Here is a 16202-nt window from a genome sequence, read left to right as displayed (position 1 = left end):
GCACAATCTTAGCTCACTGCAACTTCCACCTCCCACGTTCAAGCCATTCTCCTGCCTCAGCCTCCTGACTAGCTGGGATTACAGACAACACGCCAGGCTAAATTTTGTATTTTTAGTAGAGACGGGGTTTCACCATGTTGGTCAGGATGGTCTCGAACTCCTGACCTCGTGATCCGCCCGCCTCGGCCTCCCAAAGTGCTGGGATTACAGGCGTGTGCCACTGCGCCCGGCCTCTTCCATTATTTATGACATTGACTTTTCCGTAAAATAAATATATACATATTTTTAAAGTTAATTACAAAAGTACAGAATGGAGAGGAGCACTTTAACAGCCATCACATGATTGGGATTTTGTTGACAGTAAACTAAAAGCTCCATGGGTCCCAACCTTTTTTTTTTTTTTTTTTTTTTTTGACAGCGTCTCACTCTGTCGCTAGAGTGCAGTGGCATGATCACAGCTCCCTGCGGGGTAGATCTCCTGGGCTCAAGCTATCTTCCCGCCTCAGTCTCCCGAATAGTCAGGGCTACAGGCACGTGTCACCACGCCCGGCCTGGTCCCCATAAGTCCCCTCTTCTCCGAGCCAAACATCTTCACACCTTCTGGTGATCATTAGTGGAGAGGCCTGTGAGAGGCTCTGGTGTCAATGTCCCTGAAATCGAGGGCTCCAAATTGGTCATGGCTCTCCAGATGGCCCTAACAGTTCCAGTTCACAAACATTTATTGAGCATCTACTACATTCCAGGCACTGTGGTTATTATAAATCACTGAGACATTATTTGCCCTAAAGGAGCTACGTGTATTTGGTAACAGCTTCACAGTAAGTGACGAATAAGATAGCATTAATCCACATTTGACAGCAAAAGTACCAAAAAAGAAAGAAAGAAAAAGAAGAGAGAGAAAGGAAAGAAAAGAAAAGAAAAGAAAGAAAGAGGCCGGGTGCGGCAGCTCACGCCTGTAATTCTAGCACTCTGGGAGGCCGAGGTGGGCGGATCACGAGGTCAGGAGTTCGAGTCCAGCCTGATCAACATGGCGAAACCCCGTCTCTACTAAAAAAACATAAAAATTAGCCGGACCTGGTGGCGCCCGCCTGTAGTCCCAGCTACTCAGGAGGCTAAGGAAGGAGAATCGCTTGAACTCGGGAGGCGGAGGTTGCAGTGAGCCGAGATCTCGCCGCTGCACTCCAGCCTGGGCGACAGAGCCAGACTCCGTCTCAAAAAAAAAAAGAAGAAAAGAAAAAGAAAGAAAGAAAAAGGAAGGAAGGAAGGAGAGAAGAAAAGGAAAGGGGGAAGGGAAGGAGGAAGGGAAGGAGGAAGGGAAGGAAAAGAAAGAAGCGTATTTAGGCAGTATCGCGTTGATTTCAGTCCACGGAACCTCTGGTAACCGGGTAGCGTGACTCCGTCATTGGTAGCCCCCCGCCCACACAGCCGGGACTCGCGGCCTTTGAGGACGTGGGCAGGGCCAGTCTCGCCACGCCGCGGCCAATGCCCCAACCACACGCTGGCCACAGGAGTCCTGGCTCCCATTGGCTGCAGCGGGAAATGGTGAACCAATGCTCATAGACCTTAACGCCCTCCTCTCGGGATCACTTCCGCCTCTGGGGTCAGGCTCCGCCCAGCTTGCCCGGCATCACTCGCGGCATTGGAGTCAAGATGGAGGAGTACGCGCGAGAGCCTTGGTGAGCTTCACCGCTGTCTTTGCATTTCTCTTGCTCCCCTGCCCACTGCCCTCCTTCTCCCTTGTGCAGGCTCCCAAGGTGCAAGCCAGACTCAACCGCAGCCTCGTCGACTTGGGCCTGGTAACTGGGCAGTGCGGTCTTTCGCGGCCAGTCGGCTTCTTAGCCCTGTACTCAGTACCTCCCCGGCCGCGTGAGCCTCCCTCTCCCAACCCAGCACCCGTGTGACCTTGTGATGGATGGTAAAGAGGTCCAGACTTGAGTTTGATAGAACCTCGGAACCTCCTCCCAATGCAGGGCGTAATCGACTTTATGCGGGGCCAGTTATAATCCCCTCTGTTCGTCGAGGTGACCTTGGGCGCGTCCCTCCGTCTCGCCTTGCTCAGTTCCTGCGTTGAGGAACTGAAGAATAGGCATCTCAGAGAGTGTCATTCTTGAGGTTTTACTTGTATCATGATATGTGTCCACAGAGTGAAGCATTTTAAATGAATGGAACATAGATTTTAGCCAAGGGGTCTGGATAAGCTTCTTTATTGCGTGGGGCCTTGTTTTTCTTCTTGGAATTCTTTCTTGACGGTAGAGGGGGACAAAAATTACCTGGGAAATAGGAAGAGGTAATAATAGCATGTGTTCTCTGAAAAGCCATGGACAGAAATTCATTGTTACATCCAGCGTTTATTGTGTATGAATAAACCAGACACATAGATAATTATAAAACGATGTAATTGCTGTCAGAAGTCTCAGGTTGCCAGAGTTTAAAGTTTCTAGGGTCATAGGTAAAAAATCAAATCTTGATATTTCGGTTAATCATTTGTTTTATTGTGTAAGAGCAACAACCAAGATGTCCTCAAATTGTGAAAGTGCCCAGGACCTTAAATTATTACTCTGGTATCCTAGCCTTGTTGCATGTTTTATGTTCCCCTCTCCCACAAATGGCATACAAAATATAAGTTTTAGGGTCTCCTGGCTCTTCAAACTTATCTTCTTCAAAGCAGTTATCCTCCATTCTGGATTGTGCTCAGATATGTAGGACTCAGCACACTGTAAATAGCTGTTTGATGTACTATAATGACACAGGTTAGCAGAGAGTTAAAATATTTAACTATGTTGAGTTAAAGATCTTAGAAAAATAAGGCCGGGCGTGGTGGCTCACGCCTGTAATCCCAGCACTTTGGAAGGCCGAGGCGGATCACGAGGTCAGGAGTTCAAGACCAGCCTGGCCAGTATGGTGAAACCCCGTCTCTACTAAAAATACAAATATTAGCCGGGCATGGTGGCACGCGCCTGTAGTCCCAGCTACTTGGGAGGCTGAGGCAGGAGAATCACCTGAACCCAGGAGATGGAGGTTGCAGTGAGCCAAGATTGCGCCATTGCACTCCAGCCTGGATGACAGAGTGAGACTCCATCTCAAAAAAAAAAAAAAACTTAGAAAAATAATGGGTTTTCATTTACTAAATCATTAGGTAGCCCCTTTGCTTTCTCTTAGTACATATGCCCTGAAACAATATAATCAGTTACCTGGTTATCTTTGTAGTCAAAACTGCTTTGATTTTTTGACTGCCCTGTTTGATTACAGCATTTCCTCAAGTCATTTTATAGGCCAAATATTTATTGGTTGCAGTGGGCCCTGCAGTATAATCTGTTCCATTATAATCCTTACTGTATTGGCAAAGAAGATTTTATGGTTTGTGAATGAGAAATATGGTCTTTCTTCCCCCCTGTTCTTAGCCCATGGCGAATTGTGGATGACTGTGGTGGAGCCTTTACGATGGGTACCATTGGTGGTGGTATCTTTCAAGCAATCAAAGGTTTTCGCAATTCTCCAGTGGTAAGTGGGTGAATGGTCTTATTTTATCATCACTTGCAACTTGGGTTTGATGATATTACTGGTGGTCCCATCAGTGGCTTAGAAATGTACTTCTAATATATTCTTTGTTGCTTCCTTTTTTTTGTTATAGGGAGTAAACCACAGACTACGAGGGAGTTTGACAGCTATTAAAACCAGGGCTCCACAGTTAGGAGGTAAGCAGAATTTTCATTTTAACTGAACTATTTTTTTCTGTTCCTTTGAAGATGGAGCTATTTTTATTTTTAGATTACAACAATTAGTGATTTTAGTTTGGTTTAACAGTTTGTCACAAACATATATCCCTATAGTTTCTTCTTGATTTGTAGTTTGTTTGAAAAATTAACCTGAATTATGATACCCATTTGAAAATCTTGTCTCTGTCCTTCAGACACTCGGTGATTTTTTTTTTTTTCCTTCTCCAGAAGAAAGACAGTTATTTAAAGCTCAGGTGTGAGGCCAGGCACGGGGCTCACGCCTGTAATCCCAGCACTTTGGGAGGCCGAGGTGGGCAGATCACCTGAGGTCAGGAGTTTGAGACCAGCCTGACCAACATGGAGAAACCCCATCTCTACTAAAAATACAAAATTAGCTGGGCTTGGTGGCGCATGCCTGTAATCCCAGCTACTCAGGAGACTGAGGCAGGAGAATCACTTGAACCCGGGAGGCGGAGGTTGCAGTGAGCCAAGATCACGCCATTGCACTCCAACCTGGGCAACAAGAGCGAAACTCCGTCTCAAAAAAAAAAACCTCAGGTTCGTGAGTCAGGACCGATAGCTTCTGAGGTAACATAAAGCTGAAGAGAATGTGATCTGAAGGATTGGGGTTTCATGCAGGAGAAACCCATCAAGCCGATTGGGCTCTTCTCCAAGGTTGGCTTTGGGACATTGTGCAGAGGTCATTGGAAAATTTGAAAAGATTCTATTCATTGTACTTTGTAAACTTGGTTATTCAGAAGCTGGGAAAAGGGAGGTGACGAAAAATGTTTGTAGGTTATATTCACTTACAAAGGTATAGTCAGGGTTGGGCGCAATGGCTCACGCCAATAATCCCAGCAGTTTGGGAGGCTGAGTTAGGCAGATAGCTTGAGCTCAGGAGTTCGAGACCAGCCTGGGCAGCATGGCTGCCCATTTACCCAGAAAAATGGAAAAATTAGCCAGGTGTTGGGGCATGTGCCTGTGGTCCCAGCTACTAGGGAGGCTGACATGGACGGATCACTTGAACCCATGAGGTTGAGGCTGCAGTGAGATTGCACCACTGCACTCCAGCCTGGGTGACAGAGACCCTGTCTCAAACAGCAACAAAAACAAACAACACAAGGGTATAGTTAGATTGGAGAGACCGTATATAAGACATGAAAAAATCTTAATACTTCAGTCGTTCCTTAGATGTTTTGGGTATCAAAATAATCTTCTCTTTGCTTTTCTTAACTCTCACAGTAATGAAGAAGTTAGTACTATTATTATCTCCCATTTTCCAGATGAGGAAATTTAGTTCCTGAGGGTTGAGGTAATGTTGTATCTTTTTCCTTTGTTCCCTGTGTAAGAATTATCTACCCTGGAAAGTAATTAGTAACTAATTTCTCTTTGTTTTCGTGTTGGTGGTTATTGTGTTATTCAAGAATGATGAGTGGTATTAAAAAGTTCACACCAAACCCAGAACCTCTAGTATATGCAGCAGCCATATAGGTTTTTGCTTGTTTTTTGAGAGGCTGCTTCTATCACCTTACGCATTTTCAGTGAGTTAAAATACCATCAGATAACTGTCACTGCCAAAAGAAGCCTGTGAAGACATAGCAACTAAATTATTAGCTGGGCCCGGTGGTGCATGCCTGTAGTCCCAGCTACTCAGGAGGCTGACGCAGGAGAATCGCTTGAACCCAGGAGGTGGAGTTTGCAGTGAGCCGAGATTGCACCACTGTACTCCAGGCGGGGTGACAGAGCAAGACTCTGTCTCTAAAAAATAAAATAAAAGGGCTGGGCACAGTGGCTCATGCCTGTAATCCCAACACTTTGAGAGGCTAAGGCGGGTGGATCACGAGGTCAGGAGTTTGAGACCAGCCTGGCCAACGTGGTGAAACCCCATGTCTACTAAAAATACAAAAATTAGCTGGGCATAGTGGCACGTGCCTGTAATCCCAGCTACTCAAGAGGCTGAGGCAGGAGAATCGCTTGAACCCAGGAGGTGGAGGTTGCAGTGAGCCAAGATTGTGCCATTGGACTCCAGCTTGGGTGACAGAGTGAGACGCTGTCTCAAAAAATAAAAAATAAAATTAAAAACTAAATGTAGGCCGGGCGTGATGGCTCACGACTGTAATCCCAGCACTTTCGGAGGCCGAGGCAGGCGGATCACAAGGTGAGGAGAGCGAGACTATCCTGGCTAACACGGTGAAACCCCATCTCTACTAAAAATACTAAAAATACAAAAAAAAAAAAAAAATACAAAAAAAAATTAGCCGGGCATGGTGACGGGCGCCTGTGGTCCCAGCTCCTTGGGAGGCTGAGGCACAAGAATGGCTGAACCCGGGAGGCAGAACGTGGCGGTGAGCCCAGATCACGCCACTGTACTCCAGCCAGGGTGACAGCGAGACTCTGTCTCAAAATAAATAAATAAATAAATAAAAATAAATGTAATGTGGTACTGTGGAACAGAAAAAGGACATTAGCAAACTAAGGAAATCTGAATTAAGTATGGACTTCAGTTAATAGTAATGTGTCGGCCGGGCACAGTGGCTCACACCTGTAATCCCAGCACTTCGGGAGGCTGAGGCAGTAGATTACCTAAGGTCGGGAGTTCGAGACCATCCTGGCCAACATGGTGAAACCCCCGTCTCTACTAAAAATACACCAATTAGCTGGGTGTGGTGGCAGGCACCTGTAATCCTAGCTACTCGGGAGACTGAGGGAGAAGAATCGCTTGAGCCCGGGAGGCGGAGTTTGTAGTGAGCTGAGATTGTGCCATTGCACTCTAGCCTGGGCAACAGAGCAAGACTCTGTCTCAAAAAAAAAAAAATAGTAATGTGTCAATATTGGGTCATTAGTTGTGACAAATGCTCCATGCTAATGTAGATGTTGGTAATAGGGAAAAACTGGAAGAGTTTATTTTTTTCTTACAAAGCACGGTGAAATAGAGGAAGAGTGAGTGGTGATATGAGTGAATTGGAATTATCCATTTCAAATCCTGGAGGTGAGCCTTTTTTAGGAAGCTATTGAGAAGTTTTTATGGTATTTTAAATTCTAAAAATACTAGGATGATGATTTTATTAATTTGGTGAGCATTTGCTAAGGTATTCAGATCAAGGTGCAGGGAGGGACAGGCAGTATGGGAAAATCATAGTTGTGTTCTGAAAGGTGTTATATTTTCTTTCTTTTTTTTTTTTGAGATAGGGTCACCCAGGCTGGAGTGTGGTGGCACAGTCTTGGCTCACTGCAACCTCCACCTCCCAGGTTCAAGTGATGCTCCCACCTCAGCCTCCTCAGTAGCTGGGATTATAGGCATGCGCCACCACAGCCAGGATAATTTTTGTATTTTTAGTAAAGACGAGGTTTCACCATATTGGTCAGGCAGGTCTTGAACTCCCTACCTCAGGTGATCCGCCTACCTCAGCCTCCCAAAGTGCTGAGATTACAGGCACGAGCCACCACGCCCGGACTTAGGTCTTATATTTTCTTTTTTTTTGAAACGGAATTTCGCTCTTGTTGCCCAGGCTAGAGTGCAATGGTGCGGTCTCGGCTCACGTCAACTTCCATCTGTCCGGTTCAAGCAATTGTCCATCCTCAGCCTCCCAAGTAGCTGGGATTACAGGCGCATGCTGCCACTTCTGGCTAAGTTTTTTGTATTTTAGTGGAGATGGGGTTTCACCATGTTGCCCAGGCTGGTCTCGAACTCTTGAGCTCAGGCAGTCCACCCGTCTTGGCCTCCCAAAGTGCTAGGATTACAGGCGTGGGCCATCCGGCCCAGCCCAGGTCTTATATTTTCATAGAGAAAATAAGATAGGATTTTGACATGTCCCTGTTACTCTTTGACCACTTTCCTGCATTTTGGAAGAAGACGTTTCAGGCTCATCTTGTACTTTTCATGCCCTAGCTGTGGGCAGGGCAGCTTTTCCTGTTGTAGCCATTTCTCCAAAGAGCCCCAGTTCCTTTTAGTTGAGAATGGTATTTAGGGCCAGAAGTGGTAGCTCACACCTGTAATCCCAGCACTTTGGGAGGCCAAGGCAGGAGAATGGCTTGAGCCCAGGAGTTCAACACCCTTGACAACTTAGAGAGAATGCCTCTCTACAAAAAAATTTTTTAAAAGAAAAGAAAAATCAAGAATGGTATACAATCTATATTTCTGTATATCTATACATATTGAAAATCACAAGTTTATATTGATATCTCGTATTTCCAGTTCATCCCCACAGGATTCATTATTTTCTTCCTTTTCATATGTATACCTGCCTTCTTAACCTGCTTGGGCTATGGTACCCCACAACAGGCTGCCCTTTGTCAGGGTATACTCTGACACTCCATGCCAGGCTGCCTTCCTTGAGAATCTCTCTCTTGCTTAGGCTCTAAAACCTTGTTCTCGGGTGTCCAGGTGTATAGACGTTCGCCTCATCTGGCTCTGGATCCTCACACCAGGCTACCCTTTATGGATCTCCTCCTCATCCTGCTTAGACTCAAATTCTCCATTCTCATTAGTAGCCAAAACTTATTCTGGCAATGATTCTCAGGGGAAGGGTCTCCTGAGATTTTAGCCTCATGAGGAAATGGGAGGGTCTTGTCAGAAAATTTTAGTGAGGTAATTCTAATATACCTAGACGTCATAGCTCTCTCCCAGGGCATAGAATTACTGAGTTAGAAGAAATAACTGGTTTATTTTTACATAGGATGTGATGTCTAATATTGTACTAAAAATGAGGATGCTTATGCTATACTCCACTGGTACTATCCACTGGATTTATTTATTTATTTATTTATTTTATTTTTTGAGACGGAGTCTCGCTCTGTCGCCCAGGCTGGAGCACAGTGGTGCAAACTTGGCTCACTGCAAGCTCTGCCTCCTGGGTTCACACCATTCTCCTGCCTCAGCCTCCAGAGTAGCTGGGACTACAGGTGCCCGCCATCACACCTGGCTAATTTTTTTTGTATTTTTTAGTAGAGACGGGGGTTTCACCATGTTGGCCAGGATGCTCTCGATCTTCTGACCTCATGATCCACCCGCCTTGGCCTCCCAAAATGCTGGGATTGTAGGCGTGAGCTACCGCACCTGGCTGTTTTTGTATTTAGATAGAGTTTAAGTGCAAAGTAATCTGCTGATTTAAGGTTGTTTTAAATTCATATCTGAGGAATAAAGGATGGACAGGCAATTTCCATCCCTTTGATGTTCCATAATTCTAGCTATTTATATCATTCATTTGCCACTTCAGCATGGATTGGCTTACACCTGTAATACATTCCAGAATAGCTGGATTTCTTTTGTTTTCCCATCGGTGATTTTCATAGAGTAGATGCTCAATGACATATAATGCAGAAAGGCCAAAAATAGAGGTAAGTAAAGCTAGGAAAGAAAAGAAGAACGAAAGAGGAAGCAGAGTAACTCGTTTGATTTTGTTTATTGCTGCTTAAACCAGAGAGATACGTTGTTCTGGAAGGGTGATTTGCTTGTTTTTACACATATGCAGCCTGACTGTTTTAGGCTTGGCTTCTTTTTTGTTTGTTTAAGATGGAGTGTCGCTCTTGTTGCCCAGGCTGGAGTGCAGTGGCACGATCTCGGCTCACTGCAACCTCTGCCTCCTGGGTTCAAGCGATTCTCCTGCCTCAGCCTCCCCAGTAGCTGGGATTACAGGTGCTCGCCACCACACCCGGCTAATTTTTACATTTTTAGTAGAGGCGGGGTTTCGCCATGTTAGCCAGGCTGGTCTTGAACTCCTGGCCTCAGGTGATCCGCCCACTTCAGCCTCCCAAAGTGCTGGGATTACAGGTGTGAGCTATGGCACCTGGCTGGCTTATTTCTTATAGGCTTTGGGCCGTTGCTAATTTTCCAGCTGATATAATACAATCCAGCTTTATTTGAAAGATAAGTATTCTAACTCTTGTTCGGTGTTTATTCAAACTTGTGTTTGCATGTATTTGTTTGGACTATAAATTTTGAGACTATAGTGAGTGTGTTTTTGACTATAATATTTTAAATAGAAGATGAAATTTAAATTAGTATTTGCTTGTTTCTTTTTACAATAAAATAGGTAGCTTTGCAGTTTGGGGAGGGCTGTTTTCCATGATTGACTGTAGTATGGTTCAAGTCAGAGGAAAGGAAGATCCCTGGAACTCCATCACAAGTGGTGCCTTAACGGGAGCCATACTGGCAGCAAGAAGTAAGTAGTCATTACAGACATACTAGTAGAAGCCACACTTTTAGGAAAACTTCATCTGCCTCAATTGAATGACATCTCTAATATATAAAACTGATTATTGACCAGGCACATTGGCTCATGACTATAATTCCATCACTTGGGAGGCTGAGGCAGGTAGATTGCACAAGTCCAGGAGCTTGAGATCAGATATAGGGAGACCTGGTCTCTACAAAAAAAAAATTTTAATTAGCTGGGTATGTTGGTGCATGCCTGTAGTCCCAGCTACTCATGAGGCCGAGGCAGGAGGATCACTTGAGCCACCGCACTCTCACCTGGGCAACAGAGTGAGACCTTGCTTCAAAAATAATAATAATTATAAAACTGAGCGTTGTTTAATTTGGCATAGCATAAATATACAGTATATGGTGATTTGAAAAAAAAGTAAGGGGATCTATTTATTTGGAATATTTGAGAATGAAAGAGTATGGAATTCTAACCCATATATTACAGTGGTTGAGAGCACTTCAGGTCCCAGTTCTGCCATTAATTAGCTGTATGACTGGTCAGTTTACCAAACTTTTTATGCTGTAATTTCTTCACCAATAATCTGGAGTTAATTAATAATTACACCTGCCATATAGAGTTGTTATGAATAAGGAACTTAGAACCATCTTCTGGATCCTCAGGACAGAGAATTCCTTTGAGCTTAGTGGTTTAGACCAAGGGATTTGCAAACTATTTCTGTAAAAGGCCAGATAGTGAATATTTTAGGCTTTGTGGGCTGTGTGGTCTTTGTCATAGCTACCTAAATCTGCTGTCATAGCATGAAAGCAGCCATGGATAATACATAAACGAAACAGTATGGCTGTGTTTCAGTAAAACTTTATTTATTTATTTATTTAATTTTATTTCTTTTTTTTTTTTTTTTTTTTTTGAGACTGAGTCTCACTCTGTCGCCCGAGCTGGAATGCAGTGGCGCAATCTCGGCTCACTGCAAGCTCTGCCTCCCGGGTTCAAGCGATTCTCCTGCCTCAGCCTCCCGAGTAGCTGGGACTACAGGTGTGTGCCACCACGCCTGGCTAATTTTTTGTATTTTTAGTGGAGACGGGGTTTCACCATGTTAGCCAGGATGGTCTCGATCTCCTGACCTCGTAATCCACCCACCTCGGCCTCCCAAAGTGTTGGGATTACGGGCGTGAGCCACTGCGCCCGGCCCTATTTATTTATTTATTTTCTTGAGACGGAGTCTTACTCTGTCACCCAGGCTGGAGTGCAGTGGCACAATCTCGGCTCACTGCAACCTCTGCTTCCTGGGTTCAAGCAATTCTCCTGCCTCAGACTCCTGAGAAGCTGGGACTACAGGTGCCCGCCACCACATCAAGCTAATTTTTGTATTTTTAGTAGAGACGGGGTTTCCCCATGTTGGCCAGGCTGGTCTCGAACTCCTGACCTCATGATCTGCCTGCCTCAGCCTCCCAAAGTGCTGGGATTTACGGCCTTTCAGTAAAACTTTATTTACAAAAATAGGCAGTGGGTGGACTGTGGGTGGCTGTAGTTTACTGACTCTGGGTCTTAGGCAATAAGAAAGAGTTTGGGAGTTGGGGGAGCATGTCACCATATGGACAGTTCTCTTCTTTACTATCTCTTACAGTAAACTAGATTTCTGTAAAAAATAATCTCTTTGTTATTAATGTCTTCAGATGGACCAGTGGCCATGGTTGGGTCAGCCGCAATGGGTGGCATTCTCCTAGCTTTAATTGAAGGAGCTGGTATCTTGTTGACAAGATTTGCCTCTGCACAGTTTCCCAATGGTGAGTCTTTTTGCTTAAAACTATAGCTCAAACATTTTGGAATGGTTTTCTGATGTTAAGAAAGAACATACTTTGTCTGATAAAATGTGTGGTATGTATTAATATGCTGTGGTTCATGAGGACTGTGATAATAGGTAAAAAATGAACATGTTATATTTAGCCACAAGAACAAAAATTTTTTGTATAAATTTGCTGTTGATCTTTCTTTATAGTACTTAGGGTTTATCAGTGCTCATGTCTTGCAAGAAATGTCTGATCATTTTAAAGGGACTTGAAGAATGGTTCTGCAGATGTATAACAATCATGATGGTCAATTGACAATTTAGTATTGTACATCTACATGCCAGACACTGTTTTAGGTAGTGAACAGGACAGTTCCTGCCCTCAAGGACTTACATTCTGGTAGGGGGAGACAGACTAACACATTAACAGATAAATTAGCTTATTTTAGATAGTGTTGCTTGTTTTGAAGAAGAGAGTAGTGGAAAGTGACTCATATTTGGGAAGGTCACTTTAGGGTTCACAGTAGAAGTATCTTAGAAAATGTGTTAGCCCGGCTAATTTTTATATTGGTTTAATTTGTTGCCTGTTGTTCCTCCTATATGATGCATAGGGTAATAATTAAATTGTGGGCTGAATGATCATTAACATGGTTATAGAATGTGCTCTCAGCTGATTAGCCAGGCATAATAGCTCACACCTATAGTCCTAGCTACTCAGGAGGCACGAGAATCAGTTGAACCTGGGAGGTGGAGGTTGCAGTGAGCCGAGATCACACCACTGCACTCTAGGCTGGTCGATGGAGCGAGACTCTGTCTCAAAATGAAACAAACAAACAGAAAACTTCTATCAAGATGGTGCATTCCTGTAGTTCCAGCTACTCAGGAGGCCACTCACTTGACCCCAGGAGTTCAAGGCCAGCCTGGGCAACAGAGCAAGACCCCATCTCTTAAAAAAAAATTTCAGTGTCTAAATGAAAATATCCCTTGACAATGGAAGGATGCAGAAAGATATTGTGAGGTGGCCAGGCACGGTGGCTCACACCTGTAATCCCAGCATTTTGGGAGACTGAGGCAGGTGGATCACTTGAGGTCAGGAGTTTTGAGAGCAGCCTGGCCAACGTGGTGAAACCCTGTCTCTACTAAAAATACAAATTAGCAGGGCATGGTGGCACACGCCTGTAATCCCAGCTCCTTGGGAGGCTGAGGTACAAGAATCACTTGAACCTGGGAGGCGGAGATTGCAGTGAGCTGAGATCACGCCATTGCACTCCAGCCTGGGCAACAGAGCAAGACTCCATCTCAAAAAAAAAAATATATATATATATAACATATATGTTATATATATGCTATATATGTTATATATTATGTTATATACATTATATATGTTATATAATACGTATGTTATATGTTGTATATAATGTATTATATATGTTATATATTATATATGTTGTATATTATATATGTTATATATATGTGTGTGTGTGTGTGTATATATATAGTGAGGATAATAGTAGTGAAAATTTGACCTGGCATTTGGGAAGGAAAGAAATACGTAGAATAGTGAGACATGTTGAAAATTATTTTTGGAGCTTGGAAAAGATTCAGCATAAAGTTAGGAATAGATCATACATCCCAATTTGCTTTGATTTCCCTGAGGCACCTAGCAAGAGATTCAGTATCTTTTTGGCACAATTTTCAAGTGCACTGCTCGTTAAATGGCAGTGAGTAATCTAGATGACCCTGCAGACCCTCTCACCTTCTGTTTGTTTTTCATTCCTTACTTCTGAGTTAACACTCTGTTGTGATGGTCACTTTCCAATTTTGTTTTGACTGCTTCAGTGTGAAAGACTTTACATAAAACATCAAAACAGTTCCATATTCACAGAAATTCAGAAATGGATATAGCAAAAACTTAAATAGTTACATTGTCTCATAGAAATTAGCCTTGAGTACTTTGTTTTAGGCTTTTTTCCTCAGAGGGAATCTCCTTTTTATTTATTTATTTTAATTTTTTTGAAACAGAATCTCTGTGACCCCGGCTGGAGTGCAGTGGTGCAATCTCAGCTTACTGCACCCTCCGCCTCCGGGGTGCAAGCGATTCTTCTGTCTCAGCCTCCTGAGTAGCTGGGACTACAGGTGCGCAACATCACACCTGGCTCATTTTTTTTTTTGTATTTTTTAGTAGAGATGCAGTTTCACCATATTGGTCAGGCTGGTCTCGAACTCCTGACCTCGTGATCCGCCTGCCTTGACCTCCCAAAGTGCTGGGAATGTGAGCCATCGCGCCCAGCAAAAAAGTTTTTAAAACAGTGAAAAAAGATTAGACAGAACTGTATGTAAATGGCAACAGTGGTTTTCATCGGCTTATCTTTTTTTGGGGTTTTTTTGTTTTTGTTTTTGTTTTTTTTTTAGACAGACTTGCTCTGTCTCGCAGGCTGGAGTGCAATGGCGCGATCTCTTCTCACTGCAACCTCCGCCTCCCGGGTTCAAGTGATTCTCCTGCCTCAGCTCCTGAGTAGTTGGGATTACAGACACCCTCCACCATGCCCGGCTAATTTTCATATTTTCAGTAGAGACGGGGTTTCGCCATGTTGTCCTGACCTCAGGTGATCTGCCTGCCTCAACCTCCCAAAGTGCTGAGATTACAGGCGAGAGCCACCGCGCCCGGCCCCGGCTTATCTTTTTTACCCAGTATCTTCTCAAGTTTTCTGTAATTAACAGATAGTTGCATTTATAGTGAAGTAAAAATATATGAGTGAAACACTTTGAAAACTTCAGAGAATTCTACCACTGCCCTCTTTCTCTCTTCCTTCCAGATATTTTTTAGTCTACTTCAGTTTTTCTTAAAGGAGAAAAGATTGATTCATCCCCTAAAAGTCTTTTTTTTTTTTTTAAGCCACTTTGTTTTTCTTAGTTCACAGGCTCTCCTATCCTTTGAAAATGAAAACTGCAAGACTTTGTTCTACAGCAAGCTAGGGGGTGTCTTCCCATTTCAGAGCTCATTCCCTACTTAATTGGTTATATAAATTGGATTACCAAGTTCTCTTAAAACATGACTAAGATACTTATACTTTGTGAAAATAATTTTAAATAGCTACTGAAAAATATGACAAGAAGTGGGAGAAACTCTTCTAATCTTGATATATGGCAGCTTGTTACAGCAGTTGCTTTAAAAACTTGAAGTTTGCTTCTTGCTATAATTAATCCGTCTGACTTTCCTAGCATAGTGTTTGAAAACTGTTCATTCTGGAGCATAGCAAGCCAGTCTGTCATATGTTATACCAAATTTGAAGGTTCTCCAGTACTCTTATGGGAATTAGGCAGATCTATAAAGAAATTTAGGGTTATAGCTTTAATTTAGCACATTTTTGTTGTTGTTGATTGATTACTCTATAGAGATTTGTTCTTTTTAATTTTTAAATCCTTTTTATTTCTCACTTGCAGGTCCTCAGTTTGCAGAAGACCCCTCCCAGTTGCCTCCAACTCAGTTACCTTCCTCACCTTTTGGAGACTATCGACAATATCAGTAGGACTTCTTTCCTAGGATTTCTTTAACAGAACGAGTTGTAGTTCGAGAAGGATTTCAGAAGATCAAGTTACAGTCTGTTTTTAAAACCATAGGTGGGACAGCTATGGCCAATAGGCTATAAAGAGACATTTAGCACTTTTTTCTATTTAAAGGAACAAGCGGGGAAGGGTGCTAAAAGATAATACGTTTATTTATTCACACTTGAATTGCATTTGTGATCAAAATAAATGTTTAAATCGCTAAAGGAAAATACAGTAAGTGCTTGAAAGATGAAGGACCAAAGGGCCAAAAAACAGTGAAATATGATCATCATCTCCTTGCGGACTTCTCTGCCTGGTTTTGTGTGTTCTGTTACTCAAACAATAAAAAGCTGGTGGAACTTACTCTTTCTTTTAAGATAAGTTGTAGACTTCGACGTTTCATGCTCATGTACTTCAAATAATGCATGTTTTATAGTTAGTCCCTCATCACTTGAAGTGACTTCTGAGAATTATGCAGAGTCAACATGGATCATTTCACAGTGAGATGCTTTATGGATTGAAGGATATGGTAAAATGTTTGTAGTTTACTTTGAAAGTAAAATATACTATGTCTTGGTTTTGAGGATATTGGATACAAAACTCTCTTCCTTTAGGGCTACTGAGTCTTGATTCCTGATCATCAGAAATTTCACCAGAAACAACTTGCTTCCAATATACCCAATTCTATATGAAGAATTCATGGAGAGTGTACTGGCACTGGAAGAGTTTAGTGTTTCTTGTATGCTTGAAAATAAAGTATGTACTGTTTTGAATGTGTTCCAAGTCCTCTGCATAAACGATGTATTTTGGGGTCTGGTTGGGCCTGGAAAATGGATGAGCACTTCAGAACAGGTCATTTTCCTGATATTGGAAGTGACATGTGGCCCTACAGGAGGCATGATGTTAGTTAATTACACATTTGCCTGCATCTGTGGGAAATGGAGAACAAAGCCATGTGGGTACTGTAAACACATGTTTATCTTT

The 16202-nt window shown here is 43.1% G+C and overlaps 1 protein-coding gene across 1 annotated transcript; it reads left to right on the top strand.

Moving 5' to 3' along the window:
* Nucleotides 1–995: 995 nt before the first annotated feature.
* Nucleotides 996–15995, top strand: TIMM17A (translocase of inner mitochondrial membrane 17A). Its single transcript, XM_001148565.8, has 6 exons — nt 996–1676; nt 3402–3501; nt 3632–3695; nt 9749–9877; nt 11557–11667; nt 15114–15995. The coding sequence occupies exons 1-6, from the start codon at nt 1651–1653 to the stop codon at nt 15197–15199; spliced, it is 516 nt and encodes a 171-aa protein (XP_001148565.2). The 5' UTR covers nt 996–1650; the 3' UTR covers nt 15200–15995.
* The last annotated feature ends 207 nt before the right edge of the window (nt 15996–16202 follow it).

Source organism: Pan troglodytes, chromosome 1 (assembly GCF_028858775.2).
Source record: "Pan troglodytes isolate AG18354 chromosome 1, NHGRI_mPanTro3-v2.0_pri, whole genome shotgun sequence".
NCBI classification, from domain to species: Eukaryota; Metazoa; Chordata; class Mammalia; order Primates; family Hominidae; genus Pan; species Pan troglodytes.
The sequence above is the reverse complement of the archived record's forward strand: the minus strand, read 5'-3'. Positions and strand labels throughout refer to the sequence as shown.

Coding starts and splice junctions, on each gene's coding strand:
- TIMM17A (XM_001148565.8), top strand. CDS start 1,651: ATGGAGGAGTACGCGCGAGAGCCTTG. Junction 3,696..9,748: donor CAGGGCTCCACAGTTAGGAG/GTAAGCAGAATT, acceptor ACAATAAAATAG/GTAGCTTTGCAGTTTGGGGA. Junction 11,668..15,113: donor CTCTGCACAGTTTCCCAATG/GTGAGTCTTTTT, acceptor TCTCACTTGCAG/GTCCTCAGTTTGCAGAAGAC.